The sequence below is a fragment of the Stegastes partitus genome, unplaced genomic scaffold, assembly GCF_000690725.1.
Source record: "Stegastes partitus isolate 25-593 unplaced genomic scaffold, Stegastes_partitus-1.0.2 Scaffold88, whole genome shotgun sequence".
Taxonomy (NCBI): Eukaryota; Metazoa; Chordata; class Actinopteri; family Pomacentridae; genus Stegastes; species Stegastes partitus.
Window position 1 is genome coordinate 544,650 of NW_007577819.1, and position 20,361 is coordinate 565,010.

Consider the following 20,361-nt stretch of genomic DNA (forward strand, 5'->3'; position numbering starts at 1 on the left):
TTGTAGGAAATTGCAAGCAATCCGGCCCTTGATTGTAGTAAGGCCATTGTTTTGTGCTTTCATGCTGCGGCTTGTTTGGATTTCTTTACACCGATCGTGGGTCATCATTCGTGATAGATGGAACTGTTTTGGTGGAACTTTTGCACATTTGGATGAGAAAACTGTGATTAAAATGGATAATCCACTGTAAAATAAATAAATAAATAAATAAATAAATAGTAGGACTGCCTTTACTGTGCGATCCAAGTCCTTAGAGAAGTTTTCAGTGTGCTAGCCAGGAAATTGTTGTTGTTTCCCATAGTATGGTGAAAACTGCAACAAGTAGATAGCAGAAGAAGAGGAGAAATCTGGATGAGTCAGTCTAGGGTAAAGGTAAAGTATGGCTGGGTGTCATCAGCATAGAAATGGTAGATCACAGGGGTGAAATGGCAAATAATATGGCCCAACAGATACAAACCCAACACAACAGGACCAAGAACTGAGCCTTGTGGAACCCCACATGACATGAGGGCAGTCAAAAGTCACGTTAACCACTATTTGACAAATACAATGAACACCGGTTTAGAACAGTTCCACCACCGCCAACCCAGTTCCTGAATCTGTAGGGGAAATAGTCATTTTTTTGGTTGCTCACTCTTATTATTTGCTTATGCAGCAAGACAGCCAAGAAGAAGTACACGATGACTCATATAGAGTATAATAAATGTTTTTATGGAACCCTCAACTAACTACAAATCTGGAATGTTACTGCTTCTTTAATTCCTGATGAAGATCACTAGATAATTACGATTTAAAATACATGAGATATGTAACACATGAACGTCAAAAGTGAATTGAGACATCACACTTTGTCCATCCAGCCTTTAGTTTGTTTACTTTGGCTGTTGGTTCTGGCTCAGTCCTGCATTGTTAAGTAGTTTGTTGTTTCCAGAGCTCTTCAGAATAGTTTTTATCCCAAGAGTGTTTAAGAGTCTGGACAAGAGATTCAACTAAATCAGCAGCTAAAGCTAAATCATATACACTTCAACCAGTAAAAACATGCAGATTCTTTAATATTACATACAAAAATCAACACATTTTATGCTGTTTATATGCTTTTCGGTAAAAACAGAATGAAATCTTCTGGTTGGTTAGAACGTGTTGGTTGTATGTGATTGAACGGGGGTTGTGCTGATAAAATGCATCCTTATGGGAACAACTGCTGCAGAGAAAATGGAAACTATTAAAATGATTAATTCCTGGATTAAACGCCAGTTCTATGTGTCTCTAACAGGCTTCTTTATGGGTTGTGCATGGGGTGGCGAGAGTTTCGTATGTGGTGGCCACCCCTTGGCTCCACACCTGAAAAGGTAAAGGTTGACCTCTAAAATGAGTGAACTGCAAAACAGTCAATCAAATCTATATCCACATAGACCAATTACAAGACATGTGAACAAGAGAAAGGAAATCAAAGACAGACATTGTGAACCTCACCAGTGCCGGATGAGAATCCAGGACGGTTAAAGTTGTACTGTTTCACTTCATCATACCAGCGGTCGGCCACATCCTTCCCTGCACGTACACAGAACAAACACGTGGAACGAGGAAAACCGAATCAGTCATGTGTCATGCATATTAATCAGACTGATAGCGATGTGAGAAGACAGAACTCTGCAGCTACAAATCCCTCTTGGGCATATGTTGTTTACAGTGCTGCACTTCTTGTCACCCAGTTCTGCGCTGTAGATGTTTTATGAATCACTTTGGCCTGTGCTGACATATTTCTGCAGTGAGTCATGATATCTGAAGTGGAGGGGAAATAGATCCCAGCTGTTCACTCGCAGGAGCTGGCAGTCAGCACCGAACGTCTACTTTAGGCTGCACAGACTAAATTATTCTATCTATGGAAGATATCGTGTCTCATTGTCTCTCAGGAAATCTCATGGGTATATACATACAGTTTCCTAGGACGGAACACAGACTTACACTGAGACATGGATGCAGAGTCACTGAAGCTGTGTATGCACTTTTTTTTTTAGTTTGTATAGTATGTACAGTACAGCATCAAATTATTCATAACAATGCCAAAGTTTGATTTATAGTGAATTCTTATTTGACCATTAGATTCCCCGAGGCTGGAAGTGAACTTAACAAATGTCAAAAGTTGGTAAGACGTTGTGTTGGAGATGTTAATGATAAGTTATATTAAACATTCAGTATTCAAAATTATTCATACGCTCTCTCAGTAATTAATGACAAAGCTTTTATTTTCCTCCACATCAGTCCAACAGCTGTTCTAGTGTCTAACAGTGTTTCTGGGATTTAGTTCCTCCAAGTGTCCATCTGCATCTCTGAGCTTGAAGGCTTCCTCTCCATCACTCTGCTCTTCAGCTCCTCCACAGGTTCTGGATGGATTCAGGTCTGGACTCTGGCTGGGCCGCTCCAACATCTCCTCATTGTTTCCTCTTCACTGTTTCTTCACCACTTTGGCTGCATGTTTCACATCATTGTCTTGTTGAAGCTCCAATGCTGCCCAAGGAGCAGTGTTCCTGCAGACCTCCTGATGTTCTCCTCTGTTCTCATGAAGCCGTTTCCTCTGACCAGGCTGTCTGGTCCGTCGGCTCAACAACAGCCCCAAAGCATCACGTTCCACCACCATGTTGGACCGTGGGGATGCTGCTCTTGGCCTTGAATGCTTCTCCTTTCTCTGTGTCCAAACATCTCCATGTTCATGAAGTGATGAGCAGCAGCTTTCTTCTTTGTCTTGGAGAAGTGGATCCTCCTTGTCTCCATGGAGACCAGCCTTGTTGTTGGTCTGCTGGAGTGTCTGATCAACATGTTGCTACCAGAACTGCTCACATTCATCAGGATGCTCTTGGTTCTGGTCCTTGGGTTCTTCTTGGCCTCTACCATTCTTCAGCCTTTTGACATGTTCCACAGTGAGGAACTCCTTGGACTTCTTCATGATTCTTTGCTCTGTAGCCACTGGAGCTTGAAAACACTTGACTTTATAGCCTCTAAACATCTTGTGAGCAGCAACAATATGCAGCTCTCTTTTCATGATGGACCCAAACAGCAGCTCACTGCCGGTTTTAGTCATGACTTGCAATTGACTAGTTACTTGTTAGAGAACTACTGCATGAGTGTGAATAACTTCGGTAATGGCATTTTCAGTAAAATCGTAGAAACAGTCATCTCTAACACAATGCTTTAATATATTTTGTCACTTTTTGTGTCATTTCCAGCCAGAAGGAACCTACTGATCACATGAAAATTCATTATAAATGTGGCATGGGTATGAATCACTTAGCTTCAACTTTACCTGTTTGGTCATAGGAGGCCCACGCCAGGTTCTCTCCACAGCTCCCTCTGCTGGACTCCACACTGTGCTTCAGGATTCGTGTGCTGGCCAGACTTTCAGCATAACTATGTTTCGAGACAAAGAAAGTCAGACTGAACAGTGCTTAAATAGTATTTTGTTTTCTTTTTTTTTCCCACTGTGAATCCTGATACAAGTTCACTTCTGCACTGGAGGAACTACTGCTGTTAGTGGTGTGCATGTAAAGCAGAAGTCTCAGGTTTTTTTTTTAGCAGCTTGTTGCAACATGCTGTCATCCACTCCAATAAAACCAGCAAAACAGCCTTAGCTCAGAGGTGTAGTCTAGTGTATGTCTGCGGTGCTAACACAGAAACCATCTCCTCTAGTGCTGTGTTTGGTATTTGGGTTGAGCTGATTAAAAGATTCCTACTATATTTCCATTAGTGTTGTAAATTTATACGTTCGGTCTGCACAGTTACAAGGAAATCCTTTTTATCGTTATATTGTAGTGACATTATTTGAGAAAGGCATCGAGGTCACTGTAATTTATAATCTGTACTGGATTACTTATTACAGGCACAAGGTTCATCATCTTGGCTCAGCCGTAACTGAATCATATAGGCTCTCTTTTAAAAGACTTTATTTAAAATCTCATGACTGCGTTCGGACTTCAGTGACGATGTGGATTAAGTGCACTGGAGATTCCACTTTAGTCGAGCTAATGAGAAGCTTCTTGGATGAAAAGAGAAACCTTTTCAACTCCTGACTTAACAGCAGTGAGCTTTGTCACTTATTTTTCCTGAATTGTGCTCTTAATCTATGGGTATGGGTTGCTTTTGAATATTTTGGAGGGAAATAATAAGCAGAGGGTCTTTACTTAAAACTCCGAGAGCTAAAAACTTAATTTCAGGCATCTTGGGGAATTTTCTGCAGCAGTTTGTGGCCTTTTTCTGCATCAGTTTATGTTGGAAATGTTCTTATTTATGTAACGGAAAACACAAAATTCATGCACCAGGTGCCAGGTAATTCAAAATATAATGGAATCTAATGCAGTATAATGCTCTCGAGCGTCCTGTGCTGCTTTCTAATATCTATTCCCCTGTAGATCAGCTTTTCTAGTTTAACATGGTCCCTGCTGTGTCAACACATATACAGTAATTTATTGGGGGCGGGAGGCAAATGCCATGAAATCTCCTTCTATGATGCCCAGATTTGCAGCTTAACCTGCCTCTTAAACTGGGGGGAAACAGCTTTATTTGTATAATCAGCTGTTTTACACGAAGGGCGAGGCAAAAACTACATTCTTGAAGTTTAAGGGAACTGATTGTTATCTCCAAAGTCAAACATTTACCATTATTATGAAGATGTACTTTAAAGGCATTGAAACAAGTGTTTTTGATCATTACATGTTGTAGTTGAAGCTCTTTTCTTCTGGTATAGACACGTTTTAGTACATTAAAATCAACTGAATCAACTGAAGGCATCACATAATTAAAGATGGCTTTAAGCTCCCTGTTTCAGTTCATTTGCATACGTGAGCAAATGGACTGAAAGACTGTTACTTGGGACTCAGGAGGATAAATTATCTTTAGTTTATTTGGTTATAATGATTTGAACAGTCTGGCGGAAATGAAGCTTCATCCAAACACCATTTGAATAAAATGTTAATGCAGCTGCAATTAGCGGCAACAAATTGTCAACATAACCTGCAATCACAGCGAAAACAAACACCAAAGACCCCAAGATATCGTATTATATTTGGCGGTTATTGCATATGACAGGCTGTGCTCGAACTGTCAGCGTTATCCAGAGCAGGCTGACAATGACTGGTGTGCGTAGTCCCTGCTAATTAGGTTTCTAATTTGATCTGCGTGCGCATTAACCCACCGGGCGGCCTCTCTGCTCAACTTGCTGCTCAGCTTCAGCGGAGGAGCCTGGTGCTTCTTCCTGTACTCGTTATGGCAGCGCAGCACCTCCTCGGCGAACTGCTTTGAGGCTGAGCGACAGAAGAGGACAGAGACAGGAAGAGTCAGACATCCTCTGACAAAATCTGACAGAAGAGACACGCTGATGCAACACCAAGACTCTGTGCAAACTCGAGTTGAGGCCCGCAGACTTGACGGACCTCAGACATCGACTCGGCGACAAATGATGGAGCAGAAAAACGTCACCCAGATCACCATCACCTCCCCTTCTCCTCCTCCTCCTCCTCCTCCTCCTCCTCCTCCCCTGCCTGGTGCCTATCACTCACTGGCCTTTTCATAAGTCCCACAATCTCTCGAGTGCCGTGCACAATAGGCACATTCAAAGAGTCGCACAGAAACAACAGAAATGCCCATGCTGCTGGCACTTACCGAGCATGTGGCAAGTTGCGTCTTAGAATCAGCACCCCCAAATAGGACTAGGGATGGAAAAATATGGCAGAAATTTGATTTATAGTTCTATTTGTGCTCTGTTGTAACCCCATATTATTCATTCTCAGGCCAAATTTAGATTTTAGTGAAATTTCATGTGATTAATAAGTTTCTTCTTTCTGGAAATTACATAAACAAGACAAAAAAAAGCATGTTTAAGGTGCAAATGAAAGATTTGAAGATCTTCTACTTTTTTAATGACTTTTTTTTTACTAAAAATGTAATGTCCACAATTATTCATACCCCCACAATTGTTGCTAATCGTTCAGAAAATGCAGTTTTAATACAATTCTAAATGTTCCTGGTAATTTCTACCATGTTCCAGAGCATTCTAGTGCACTATAAAGTGAGAACAGCTGATGCAGTAGTTCTCCAGTTTAAGACATGACTTAAACCAAACTTCGAGAAACCTTGTTGCTGAAGGTTTTAATTGATGAAACGATGCTTTAAAATGTATGCCTTCCAGCAGCACGTGGCCAGTGTTGATTGGTTGTAGAGTTAAAGCCCCTCCCTTTTTAGGATGGCTTCTCTTTGCACCAAACCATTCACCTGATGAAGCTGCGGCACCAAAGATTTTGCAAATAAATACAATTTTTGCAGCGGCCAGGAGTCTGTTTGAAGCTTTTGGAAGTGCTTGTCCATTTTCTATGCGCCTGTCTCATGAAATAGATTTCTATTTTTGTCTATTGCTGCTTCTTGCAAGACCAGCTATGAAGGCATGTCCAAGTGTTTTTAAGTGCCAGCAGCCACAGTGCAAAAATAAATTCAGAAAGCACAAGGAGGTCCACACTGCAAACTCTCAAAGGGCTGGCAGACTACAAAAGTGACCAACGCATTGGCAAAAATGGTAATGCAACCACGGAGGGCTATCCTTATTCTGCTGTGGAGAACCTCAAAAATCCTTGCCACAAAAAAGGAGTGCAACCAAGTCCCGATGGAGACGTGCAAAAAGACCAGGTGAGAAAAATGTTGGACTTTTTCGGAACTCTAAAAAACAAGTCCACAGAAAGAGTTAAAAGTTTATCACTTACATCTCAAACATAGCGTATTACTGACTTTTACCACTCAAATATGTCATTTTTGGCCACAAAAAAACCATTGAAGTCTTTTAACTGTTCAGTAAAGCAAACAAGCACACACTCCTGCACGCACACGCTTTCACAAGTTCAAAGTTCCAACTTGGGCAACAATCAAACAAGCCCACAATCAAAGTTACAAGCCTCGGGCTGCAGTGTCCACTTACCTGATTTTCCCATGGTGCTGACACAGGAAACCTTCAGTAAGATCAGTAACAAGCTGGGCACAGAGTGAAAACAGCCTCTCCTCCTCCCTCTCTTCCTTCAGCGCTGTCTACCTCACGCTCACACAGTGTTTTGTTTCAGGCCTTTTACTTTCTCATTCCACCTCCGAGTCACAGAAATAGTGTAAAGTTCCCCTTCAGCTGTTTATCTGGATGCAATTATTGTTGCGCAACATGCTTCTTCCTCAAGTTTGGTGTCAGCTCATTAGACCTGCCGGTGTCTGTCGCGGCCACACGCCCTTCGTAATCTGCATGCCCTGCTTCTGTCTATCTTTGTGGCTCAGGGCTGCACACACCCTCACTGTGTCTTCCTACAAATGAAAGGGGAGCCCTTTCAGTCACCGCTGACATCATCTCTGTGAGACACATGCCCTTATATGGCTCTGAGGCTCTTGCATTCTTCTAACGTTGGTATCCGTGGTGAACGTGGCAACTGTGGTCCGAGGCTTTTCCCACCATCCACGCTGACATGATGCAGCGTTGTGTGAGCTCACATGCACAATAAGCTCCTTTCACTTTCACTGCGGGGGGGTGGTGGGGACAAACCTTCCACCTTCATCTTCCAGTTTCATCGCTGACTTCTGGGTCAATAAGTTATCCCCAACTGAAAATGAGCGATTCCTCAATCTTCGTCCTCGATGAGGAGGAAATGATTGAGCAATTTTCCTCCTGCGGTTGACACACGGGGAGAGGCAGAATCACTATTCATCATGCTGCAGGACGGGTTTCCACTGTTTGCTTTGTCTACATGAGGCATACCACCTCCAGTGCTTTAATGGCATTCCTGAACTGAGATATTTATCATTTAAGAGAAAAAAACACGACACCTGCTTCGACAAAAGCAAGCGTGGTTCGCAGCCAAACCCCAAAATGGATCACCTTATATTTTACTGTACATCTCATAACTCAGCTTGTGAGATTGTCTCTGGACTTTTTGCACAGGCTACAGCTTTTTACATTTTTTTTTTATTTGCCTTAAAAAGAATGGATACCCTTTTGCACGCTCCGAATCGATAGGACTTCATTGTGTCAGCAGCAAAGTGCTCTGTTGAAACTGCTTAATGTGAAACACTAAATGCTGAGTCTTGAGCGGCTAATTTCCCAGTAGTGAGTTTACTCTCGCTTTGTCGGGCTTGAATGCATCAAGGTAAATACAGATACTGTGGTAATATCAATTAGTGCTGAATGTCAGTGAACAAATGTCGATGTAAGCAGCAAAATATCTCAACAGCTACCGACTGGATTGTCCTGAACTTTTCTCAATTTGGTGTCTTTTTAAAATTCTCCTCTGGCGCCATCATCTGATACTTTGCTTTTGTAAATCAGCATCTTCAAAACCAAACCACATTCAGCTGTATTTACCAATAATGCTGCCAGTTGTCATTGCGAGCATGTTGCCATGACTGCGTTAATGTTTAAAGCACCGCTGTGTAATTTCACAGAACCAAGGCAGCAATTTAATACCGTGAATAAAATAAATCCCGCAGACAGTTTCATAAATGAGTCAGTGATTAATCCTCGGAACTCGGAGCAGTTTCTGGCCGTTTCTTTGCTGCTGTCACATTTTTACTCGCTGTGGGCTCATTTTTCACTGCAATATGAAGTCCTGCACCTCTATGGAGGAAGTACAAGTAGCGAGAACTCAAAAATGGCCTTTTTTTTGAGTTAGAAACGCCACAAATGATTAAAAAGAAAACCCTGAAAACCCAATACTGGAGAGAAATGTGACTCCATATGCTATAGATCAGCTGTTTGTTTAAGGATTATTTACATTTTTACAACCTCTGCATTTTTCACATGACTCTGCATCTCAACGCTAGAAAGATGTTTCACTGTGCAGAATGTACGTAGGTGCAAAACATTCCCAGCCTCACTCGGAGGTGCATAACTCTTACTTTGAGGCATAACTTTATATTATAAAGCCTTATGTCACTGTTCACATGAATGTCTGGACTTTCTTTGCAAGGAAAAAGAAAAGCTTAGGACTGATGTACTACTGCCGAAGGACAACGCGTCCGTCTGCTTGTAGAAGTCAGACGATGCGACATGTGCCAGTTGGGTGAATAGAGTTCAACAGTTCAAAGTCACGTTTGGCTGCTGCTGCCACCTGAGCTGTGTGGACGGACGCACTGTCCTGAAACAACAGCAGCCAGCTCAGAGCTTTCCTTTATTCTATGATTGCTTCGAACATTTGAGTTTTTGTGCACAGTGGTAGAAGGAGTGTGCAGTTACCCCCCAAAATGGAAGGTACGTCACTTGTTTCCGGGCGCTGCTGAGAACTTTTTAAAGTACCTTCATAGAGCTGCAGCTACCAATTAGAAATTACTAAGAAGTTCCCATCGGTTTCCCAAATCTTGAGCTGGTATCTTGACTATGTTGTTCTGTTTGGTGGGTCCAAGAAGAACTATTTTGAAAATGGTTCCTTTCAGACACGATTGGGGGTTCTTTGAAGATCTGTTTGAAGAAATGATACTTTGAAGAACCTCTTGCTAAAAGATTTTTTTTTTTTACTGAAAATGGTTCTTCTACACTCAGAAAAATAGAAGGTGCCAACTGGAACCAAAGGTGGTTCTCCAAAGTGATGCCACAATAAAACCATTTTTAAATCTGCAAAGAACCTTTCAAACAAGAGGTTCTACAAATGGTTCTGTAAAGAATCCCCAAAGGTCAAAGGTCATCTAGCACGGTTCATTTAGGCACCATAAACGACATTTCAAAACTTCAGTGAGAGCAGGTACTTTAAGGAACCATTTTCAGGATATTTCTTTGTGGAGTCACTGGATTCACTAAAGAACTGCTTTCAAATTGTTTTAAAGTCATTTTTTAGCATAAATGTTTTTTTTTAAATTAAATTATTGAAAAACACGCAAATGTACATATTGTAATAGAACATCACTGACAAAGAAACTTAAGGTAACACAAAATCTGTCACAGTGAGGTGGAACATAGAACCCATAAAACCTTAAATTAACTCGTGGATCCAATTAAAAACCAAGAAACACTGAATGCATTCGACAGCTACAGATACATTGACTTTAAGAGCCTTTATGTGTGAACTGTAAATGTAAGAATTGAACATCCATCCATCCATTATCTATACACCTCTTAATCCTCACTAGGGTCATGGGGGGCTGGAGTCTATCCCAGCCGACTTAGGGTGAAGGCAGGGGACACCCTGGACAGGTCACCAGTCTATCACAGGGCTACACTTAGAGACAGACAACCAAGCACACTCACATTCACACCTACGGACAATTTAGAATCACCAATTAACCTCAACATGTTTTTGGACTGTGTGGGAGGAAGCCGGAGAACCCGGAGAGAACCCACGCTGCACGGGGAGAACATGCAAACTCCACACAGAAAGATTCCAGTGCCCCCACCGGGACGCAAACCGGCGACCTTCTTGCTGCGAGGCAACAGTGCTACCAACTGCGCCACCTTGCAGCCCCCAGAATTGAACATTTTCATTATAAAACATTGAATATTTTGGGTTCTTGGTGAAAAAGAACAAGATACCATAAGGAAGCAGATGATTTGGGAAACCGTGATGAGCATTTCTCCCTGTTTTCTTGTGACTGATTGTGAAAATAATTGAAATAAGTTTGATTTACTTGCCACCAAATAAAGTACATAAAGAAGCATCCCCCAAATAAAGAGGCTCTTCAATCAGTGATGGTGACGTGAAGAGCCCTCTGAAGATCAGTTTTTTTCTGATTGTGCGGGATCCTCTCAAGTGCAATCCTCTGCTTCTCCACAAGGTGGGACTGTTACCAAAGACACCAGAACGGGGCTCCACGGCTGCACTATTAGTCACACTAAGTGCAACTAATGGCATCTTGGTTTCATAATATGAGTGGACATGATGGGATTCATGTGAAAAGTCAAGCCACTTGATTTCTCATTAGCCGGATAGTGCTATCTTAACAAATTGATTTCCTCCTTGCCTCCTCCTACCATCTGCACAGCGATGGGGCCGGGCAGCTGCGAGAAGACATTTACGTAGTGGTCTCGAGACGCTGGAACTTTGCGGCCATACATCTTAATTCATACTAATTGAGATGGGCTCGCCCGTGTGTGTATTTGTGTGCGTCTCCGGTGCGAATGTGTGTATTGGCGCGCACGACGCAGGCAGGCAGAGTGGTTTGATTTATAGAGAAGAGCCCCTTTTAGAGGGACAGTACAGACATTGATCCATGCAGATATTACATCATTTATCTCTGCACATTGGCTATATCTGCTGTAGTTATTGCTTGGCTCCCCTCCCTGTCAGCTGTGACATCGTTCCTTCACTTCTCCTCTCACTTTCTCTCCATCCATCCATCCATCCATCCAACTTGTAATTTTCCTTCCTTCCTCACCTGAAGCCTCTAATGAAAATCCTCCAGCAAGATCCCGTATAAAAAGAAAAGAAATTTCTTCCTGGGCCAGAAATAATTCCCCCCTTCCCCCCCTCTGCTCCTGTCATTACTGTGGTGGATGTGGATTTATGGCAACAGAAATGTGAAATAACTGTAACTGGGGCTGTAAGTGCACTTAGTTGCATATAATTCCTCTTTAGCGGTCCCAGGAGGAAGGTGAGGACTTTTTAATAACTCCTTCCATTCACCTCCATCCTCATTAAGAGGTCTAGTTGAGTGAAAATGGAGACAACTACTGAGGGGGTGTTGAGAGGATTGATCTCAGCTGAGAGGAAAAGTGAGGGGGCTGCACTTTTTTTTTTCGAAAGGGAGTTTGTTGGAAGCTTCTCTCTCTCTCCAGAGCGGCGCTCCAGAAATTTGACACATCAAGAAGTCTTTTATGGTGTCATTAGTGCAACTGTTCCACCGAGGACAAATGATTCGGCGGGTTAAGAGGAGTTAATCACCTGCCAGTCAAACCTCATCAAGCCGCCTCTACGGATGAGGCGCTGTACAAATCTCATCATATTTGCGGAGCCTCAATTAAGCAGATACGGGCAAGGAGAGGAGAGAGAGTGACAGGGGTGAGGAAAGAGGGAGGGCGGAAGATGGAGGGAGACAGTAAGCAGAGCTGGACGACTGCTTGTCTGACACTAAGCAGCAGAAATGTAATGTCTTAAAAGGCCATCGTAGTCAATAAAGTTCCTAATGTGCTTAAAGCAATTACTGTGTCCGGAGAGGAGCAGAGTGCATGCAGGATATTAACCTCGGTAACCCGCTCTATCTGCTCCATAATTAAATTATCCTCACATCCTCATTCTCATAAAGACGCGCACACTCAAGACGCGCACTTATGCAGCCATGCATTTATGCATGGACGTGGCCGCTGATATCCTGAGAGCTGAAAGTGACAGACAGATGATGGTGATGAGCGTCGGTACAAGCGCTGTTTGACCTGAACTGACGGGTTAAGTTTTGATGGCCGCCGGAGCAAGAAGAATCTCAGGACAACAATAAAGGGCGCTAACTGGAACCGCAATAGTTCTACCCAGTAATGGATCTTAAATGGTTTCTACAAGGCGCCATCATCGAACGACAAACCAAGTGAGGGATGGGTCTTATGTTGGTTTATGTGGTTCTTGTAATGCGTTTGAAGGTGTTTGGTTGCAGGTAATAGCATGAAACGACAGCTGCAAGTAACCAGCTATTTTCATTAGTCATTCATCTGCAGCATGTTTTCTCCATTAGCCAATCAGTCTTCAGAGAACAGTAGGACATGACCATCACAGTCAGTTCCCAATATGTTCTGTCTGACCAAGAGCCCACAATATAACGAAAGCTGCCTTTTCTTATATTTAAAGTTCAAACATAGGAGTTCTTGAAGTCGATGTGCCTGTAACTGTCAGATGCGTTCAGCGTTTCTTGGTTTTTCGTTCTATATTCCTCAAGGTGACTGGTTTAATGTTTATTACCTTGTGTGTCTCTGACATTTTTCATATCTTGCTCATCTGTAATTGAATGAAATAAAAAGGAATGATATTAAAAAGCCAGCAGCTATGTTAATGCGCTTGTTTTTCAACCTGCACAAAATAATTTGATTGAAAAAGCTAAAAAAAAATGTATGTTTAAAAAAGAAATGACTTACGCAAGGTGGCTCCACAATGAACCATCCTGAAAATGGTTCCTAAAGTTGATGGTGCCTAAAGAAACTTTATTTGATGGTTTTTTTGAGGCACCTTTGGAGGTTCTAAAAAGAAGCTTGTGCGGACATGGTTCCTTAAATGGTATCCTTCGCTCCAACTCTCCAATGTCCCTTTGTGTTTGCTGAGAGAAGGAGAGTGGAAAGACTGCTGTGTGTTTGCTTTGACAGAAACATGGCTCCATGACAGCATCCCAGACGGACATACAGCTGGAGGGGATGACATTGTTCCGGACGGACAGACAGGCAGCTATCTCTGAACTTTCCCAGAACCGTTGCAGGAGCAGGACACTGAACATTGTCAGGGACTCCTCACACCCTCTCCATTAACTGTTTGAACTGCTGCCATCAGGCAAACGTTTCTGGAGCACTAAAGGAAGAACCTCCAGAACAGGGATCTCCAACTCCGGTCCTCGTGAGCTACTGTCCTGCAGGTTTTTGCTGTTTCCGTACTGCAACACTCCTGACTCACATTAACAGACTCGTGTAGAACTTGACAGCAAGCTGTTGGAGATCCATTAATGTGAGTCAGGTGTGTTGCAGTACGGAAACATCTAAAACCTGCAGGACAGTAGCTCACGAGGACCGGAGTTGGAGATCTCTGCTCCAGAATGATCAACAGCTTCATTCCACAAGCTGTCAGAATGCTGATTTACACACGACTCTTTATTTAATTGCTTTTGGATCCTGAAGAAACGCTCTCTCATCTTGTTTGTACTGCTGTTGTATGCACAGCAAAATGACAATAAACTTGATCAGATTTTTGATTTGATTTAAAGGAAATCTTGCTGAAATGTTCTTTATGGAAGTAAAAATGATTCCTCTGTGGCATCACTGCACAGAATCATTCCTGGTTCTAGTTAGCGCCTTTATCTTAAGTGTAGAAGAATCATTTTTAGTACCACCACAAATTTTCTAGCTAGAGGGTCTATTAAAAAAAATAAAAAATAAAAAATCTTCAAAGGAGTCTTGAAGAAACCCCCAAAACGTGCCTTAAAGGAACCATTATGGACCCACCTGGTTCTGTTTTATACCATGACCTGATGATGGTCAAAAATAAGCCTTTTTTGGTTCTTCCCATCATAATACATTTAATAACGTGAGGGTTCTTTGATGGTTAATGGACCACTCGAATTAATAATGAGACAGCAGGATGGAGACGGATTTCTTACTCCAAACAGCATCTTTACTCTTCACATGCCAGCGTCCACCACACTTCCTGACACACACCGTCACCTGACCGAACGAACCAATCAGGAGGAGGCAGAACCAAACTAGGCAAATGTCAGTGTATTATAAAACAGCAGATTCACTGATTAACTTAGATTACACACACAAATGAAAATGTTAAAATGTGTAAATAATAAATCTGCAAACATAAATGTAAACTGTTGCTCAGGTAAGCAATATGAATATTTTAACAAATTAACTTGAACATATGAATTTACATATTTTCCTCCACTCAGCACAAATTGCTCTTCATCTGTGAACCTTACACATTTAATAACGTTGGTTCTGTTCTGTTGGTCAGACAGAACAACAAGATGCCAGCTTGAGATTTGGACAAAAGCTTTTTGTTTTTTTTTTTATTTTAATGACGAACCGATGAATCCACAATGAAAACATTTGTTAGCTGTAACTTTGTCGTACTATTACTGGGCAGCAAAAGCAAACAACTCAAAAAAGTGAAGACAAACTCTTTAAAGAACAGCATAGAGGACCAGAAGAACCCTGCCCTAAACTGACAGGTTCTCCAGTTAGTGATGGTGCTTTGACAACCTTTTTGGAAACCATTATTTTTCTGACAGAACTGCAGGTTTCCATGCCTTCATCTGACTGGGTCATTTCATCACACTTCCTGGAAAGGATTCGACAGTTGTTTGTGAAATTATAGACAAATTCCCGGTAGCACTGTGCAACATATTGTTTCCTCATCGAAACTGCAATGAGTGCAGCTGTACGGCAAATTAACTCGAGCACAACACGAGTGTTTTTTGCTGCTTCATACGAAAAGGAAAACTCACACGGTTCTCATTTTCCATGACTGATCGACAAAAGAAGTCTGACAGAACATCATTTACAGCGATTTAATGCTTCTTTATCACACTGAGGTTATTTTATTTTGATTTTATTCACAAGACGCTGAATTTGTTGACATGCAAAAGAAGATCTGGATACAAATGGAAAACAGTTGTATTGATTTCTGCTGCGGGAAAGATGATGTTGAATAAAAACAGGTGCTTCGTCTGCAGCCACCACATGCGGCAACACAACTAATTAATTTGTCCATTTAAATCGGCAGCAGAGCTCCGTATGACGAGTGCAAGGCCAGAACTGAATGTCATCCAAAACGGAAAAAAAAAAAGAGGAAAAGCAGATATTTTTGGATGCCTTTGCTGGTGTTACACCACATGAGGAAGGCCCCAAAACTTTTTCTAAAGCTTTTCAGCGCTGATTCAGTCCTTTACAAAATCACTCCAATCATTTAAGAACAGTCGATTATTACCAAATGCAGCTATTACAGTCAACTGGTGGAAGTTACTGTATTTTTATTTTATTTTTTGTAAAATAAATAATAAAAAGTAAAAATCCTTTTTCCAAAATCATGCAGTTGCCTTGATGTAGTTTTGAATTTGGAGCTGATCAAGTTATTAAAACACCAGATAAAGCAAATTCAATCAAGCCATTCAACAGAGGTGCATGCAATAGCAAAAAAAAAAATAATGCAAAACATGTTTATTTGGTTTTAAAAGCAGCTTATTGAAGGAATTTCCTCCTAAAATTAATAACTCCAAACAAGAAACTCCTTGTTTCACCAATTTTCTTGCAGGACAAAAAAAAAAAAAAAAGCTGCAGCACTGAAGGCATTAATGAATGTTCTTTCCTCTTAGTTGTACATAATTTCCATTTTCCTCGTCTGCTCTACAGTTTGTACAGATGCTCCGTAATTCTCTCTGACATTTGGATCTACTGCCTGTTTCTTGTGCTCCCCTCCTCCTCTCTCCTGGTGCATTATGTGCTGCACATTGGAATCTAAATAGTTACGTCCGACTAATATCACTAATAAGCTCTTCAAGCTGATTTAATGCCATTTAATAGTTGTCATACAAAATGTTATTTGCAGAGGCGCAGAGGAATCCGTAGACGCTAATTATTGCTTCTGAAAATAACTAACCGCCCTTGAACATTATGCTCGGACGCCCGCCCCTCCCCGATGGAGGGTTTTTTTTCAGCATCTGGGGCTGATTTTGTGTTCGGGCTGGGCTAATCTTCGCATTTCTGGTTGACTTATTTTGCTTCGTTTCTTAATGTTTTGTTTCTTGGGAAGCTGCTCATGAATATATATATGTATGTGTGTGTGTGTGTTTTTATCTGAGAGAAGGTGGAATTGGTCCAGGTGTGGATTCTGCTGAGGAGGTTTCCGTTGCACTGGCGAGACAGTACAGAAGCTGTCTGGGGGGAAAATAAGGTGTTAGCCCATCAGCAGACTGTCAACCGCACACACTTTCACACGTATGAGAAAGATATTTTTGCCAGTCTGCATCCAGGAATGCCCCATGCATATGGATACACCTGCACGGAAGCCTTTCTCCATATGAGAAACACTCTGTCACCCCGCAGTGTTTAAGCTGTCACCATGAACAGAGTATTATGAACTGAGTTTGTGCATTGAATTTAATCAAACAGCACTGCTGCAAACCCAAGCAGGAATTACATCTTAAACCACATTACGGCGAGTAAGCACTTTTCAAAAATTCATACGTATGTCCTTGAGGTATTTGAATATCACGTGTTAATGAATATTTAATGATAAAAATAGTAACCTCGGAGCGGACTTGATTTTCCAACATTCATCACTGCACGTTTAAGAGGACTTTCTCACTGTGTTAAATGATGATATTAATCAGTAAGTATGAAACTGTATCTGTGCTGCCGCTGCTGCTCGGCGTTAGAAACTGATTGCCTCCTCACGGCGCCGAAGTGAATTAAGTAGGTAGAGAAAGTGACTGAATAGCGTTGTTGCATTAACAGCCTGATATCACTTGCACAAGAATCGTAATCACATCCAGAAGGATGTGATCTTTGGCACCATTATGCTGCTCTCAGCAAATACAAGGATCATCTCCTTGTCTGTCACAGAGGGCTGCAAGTGGTGATAGGAGTTAATGACCCCTGGCTATTGTAACTTGGTTTCATCCATTCCAAGTAAAGTGATTTTCTATAGGGATGGATTGCATACAGTCGTGACTCGATAATCCAACCCCAATCTGACGTCACACGCCTCGAGCATGCTCAGTGTTTGCAGAAGTAAACATGGATGGTAGCGGCGGCGGCGATGGTGGAAACAGAACTGTGACCGCTATCCTAAACTAGCATCAGCAGCAAAGTACTGCCTGTGCGTTCCGGCCCTGTCAGAGCGCTCCCCCGGGGTGGAAGTGGTCCCCGATCGCGCCGAATATTCGGATATTTATCATCAATTGGGCCTGAACATCCGGAGACCAGAAAGTGCTATATGGACCAGCCCTACTAGTTATTATAACAACTATAAACAATGAATATTAACAACACATGAGCCTTCAAACATCAAGCCTTCCTTGTACCTCGACCTCCGTCTTGACAATCCGACAGCCTTGCTATCCGACGTAAAAGAAGGTTTTACATTTAGCGTCGAATTATCGAGACACGACTGTATGATGCATAAACAGCTCTGAAAGCTATAGGTTGCTCTATGGATGGATGAATAAGTCAAAATATTGCTAAGACAAAAAGGCAAACTATGAGCAGTTTCACCTTAAAACTGATTTCACGGGCTTCATATGTAACAAAGAACCAATCACATCAACTTTCACGGTTCTGAATCATTATTCTGCTTCAGAATCAGTTTCCAGTTCAAATGTTTGAGCCCAGCTGCGTTTTTTTTTTCAAGAGAATTCTGCAAAGTTCTACTAATGTTTTTAGCAGAAAGCTTTCTGTACGTTCCCTTAAAATTAGAGTAACGCTCTTCAAAGACGATACGAGACATTTGGCGACACCGCTAGACCACAAAGCTCTGACGTTTTTCAGATGTTTTTCGAATGTTGCAAGATGAATGTAGCTCAACAACACCCCCAAAACATCCTCAGAATATTCCAGCCTTCTGTTCCACCTCTGTTCATATATCACATTACAGGAATGTTGGGGAAACATTTTGAGAACGTATGAGTGCACAGGTGAGCAAGCATGATTGAGCTGCAGTGAGTTTGGCGAGATGAGCCAGGAGAGAAGTGGTGACTTAATCGATCTACACATTGTTTAGGACGCAACAGTGCAGATGAACATCTAATAATAATCTTCAAAGCAGGAACGGATTATTTTTATGAGAAAGTCTTCTAAATGTGCAACTTTAACACGTATGAATTAGATCTCCACATGCAGTTCACAATATAAAAGTGTGTATTTGCAAAGATAGTCAAGTTATAATGCAAACATGGGTGGCTAATGAAAGGAAAAACCAGCATAAACTGTCACAGTCAGGTGTTGACCCACCAGAACAGTTTAACTGCTCCTCGGCATTGACTCTTCAAGTCTCTGGAACTCTATACGTGGGACATTCTTCCAAAGGATATTCCCTGATTTGGTGTTTTAATGATGGTGGTGAAGCTGCCGTCTAACAAGTTGATACAGAGTCTACTGTAGGTGTTCATTAGGGTTGAGCTCAGGTGACGAGTTTCCGTTGCAGTGTAGGATCCCGTAGTTTCAACCAAGCAAGCAACAAATAGTAGTTACTGGATGTGACCCAGTTCAATATCGAGCTACCATTTGAAAAACCTTCAAGTTGGAGCTCTAGTTCTATGACCACAAAAGGAACAGAGTACGACTTATGTTAAAGATTGCTAACTCAGAAACATGAATGGTGCTTTTTGTTCTCCCTGATTTTAACCAATTACCATTTGTCTTAACAAAGCAGCATCAAGCAGTTTTCTTCAGGGCCAGTCAAACATATCTACCCTGGAGTAGGTACCGTAATTTCTGGACTATAAGCCGCTACCTTTTTCAAACACTTTGAACACTGCGGCTTAAACAATGATGTGGCTAATTTAAAAAAAATCTTTGTGTAAATATCTCATGTCCAAACGTGGACAAGTACAGCCTATATACGTACAAATTTGTTTTTCTTTTTAAAGTTAGTGGGTGCGACTTAAATTCCAGTGCGCTCCCCCCGAAAAACTGACGGTTCTTGCAGTTAAAAAACATGCACATCCTAAAAAACAAGGCCCAGAAGTTCCTGCAGTGGAAAACGGTCTGTTTAATTACTCAGAAAACAACTTTTTATTGATTTGCCGTGACCCCTTCTCTCTGAAGGGACAAGTGGACCCAAACCAAGTCAACAAAATGCTCCTACAGCATAACAAAACCACCGGATCCTCTCGCCGAAGGAGCCAAGGTTCAGGTTTTTCTTTTAATTCGTCACGCGTCTATACATCCCCAGATTGTCTACGTGGATACAGAGAAAACACAACAGTGCACAAAGATATTTCTTCCACATGGCTTGAGAAGTGCAATCTAGTATTTCAGTGAGAGATAAAGCCGGCGGACAGCTCAATCCTCCACGTCTGTGCTGCTAATATCCATTTTATTTGCTCTCGCTGTTCGTTCTCTCTCTCTCTCTCTTTGTGGTCGTGGATCATAGAAGGCCATGGAGAACAAACAAAAAAAAAAATGAATATGAAGTGAAAATGCATGACCATAGCCTTGGGAAACAGAAGGACAGCAGGGCAGGGAGCATTTTAACACGAGTGTGTGCGGACACATGCGCGAGACCATTTCTCTCCGAGCAAAAATGAGGTTGGGGAATTGGATATAACACTTTCGTTCCCCCCCAGTGAAAGTGGCTCTCTCGTATTTCGCAGGAGGACATATGGGGTGTGAAGCAAAGCCATCGGATGACAACGAGGGATGCTCGCGAGACAAGAAAACAAAACAAAAAAAAACAACAACCTGCAACTGAGTTAAGGGGGCATCATTTGAGATTTGAGATTGCTCGGTCTCACCTGGCGCCACGTACGGGTTTTAATGAAGAAACTTCCGGGGGGAGGAAAACAAAAAAAAAAACAACACACACTGGGGTTTCTTGTCATGCTCTCGATAGGCCGTTGTAACACAATATACGGCGTCCGGCTCGCCTCACTCCATCACCGCGAATGTGCTGATACACTGTGGGGCCGCGCAGACACACACATGTGGAGGCGAGCCAAGGTGGTAGACAAGTC

At 42.0% G+C, this 20,361-nt stretch overlaps 1 protein-coding gene across 1 annotated transcript in view; it reads right to left on the reverse strand.

Annotated features, from left to right (window-relative positions):
• Positions 1–7,284, reverse strand: part of glipr2l (GLI pathogenesis-related 2, like) — a 9,029-nt gene extending 1,745 nt beyond the window's left edge. The window contains exons 1-4 of the mRNA XM_008277058.1: positions 6,956–7,284; positions 5,186–5,294; positions 3,302–3,405; positions 1,474–1,551 (exon numbers count right to left, since the gene is read on the reverse strand). Coding sequence (XP_008275280.1) covers positions 1,474–1,551; positions 3,302–3,405; positions 5,186–5,294; positions 6,956–6,968 — 304 coding nt within the window. The 5' untranslated portion in view covers positions 6,969–7,284. The remainder of the gene's footprint in view (positions 1–1,473; positions 1,552–3,301; positions 3,406–5,185; positions 5,295–6,955) is intronic.
• Positions 7,285–20,361: the final 13,077 nt, after the last annotated feature.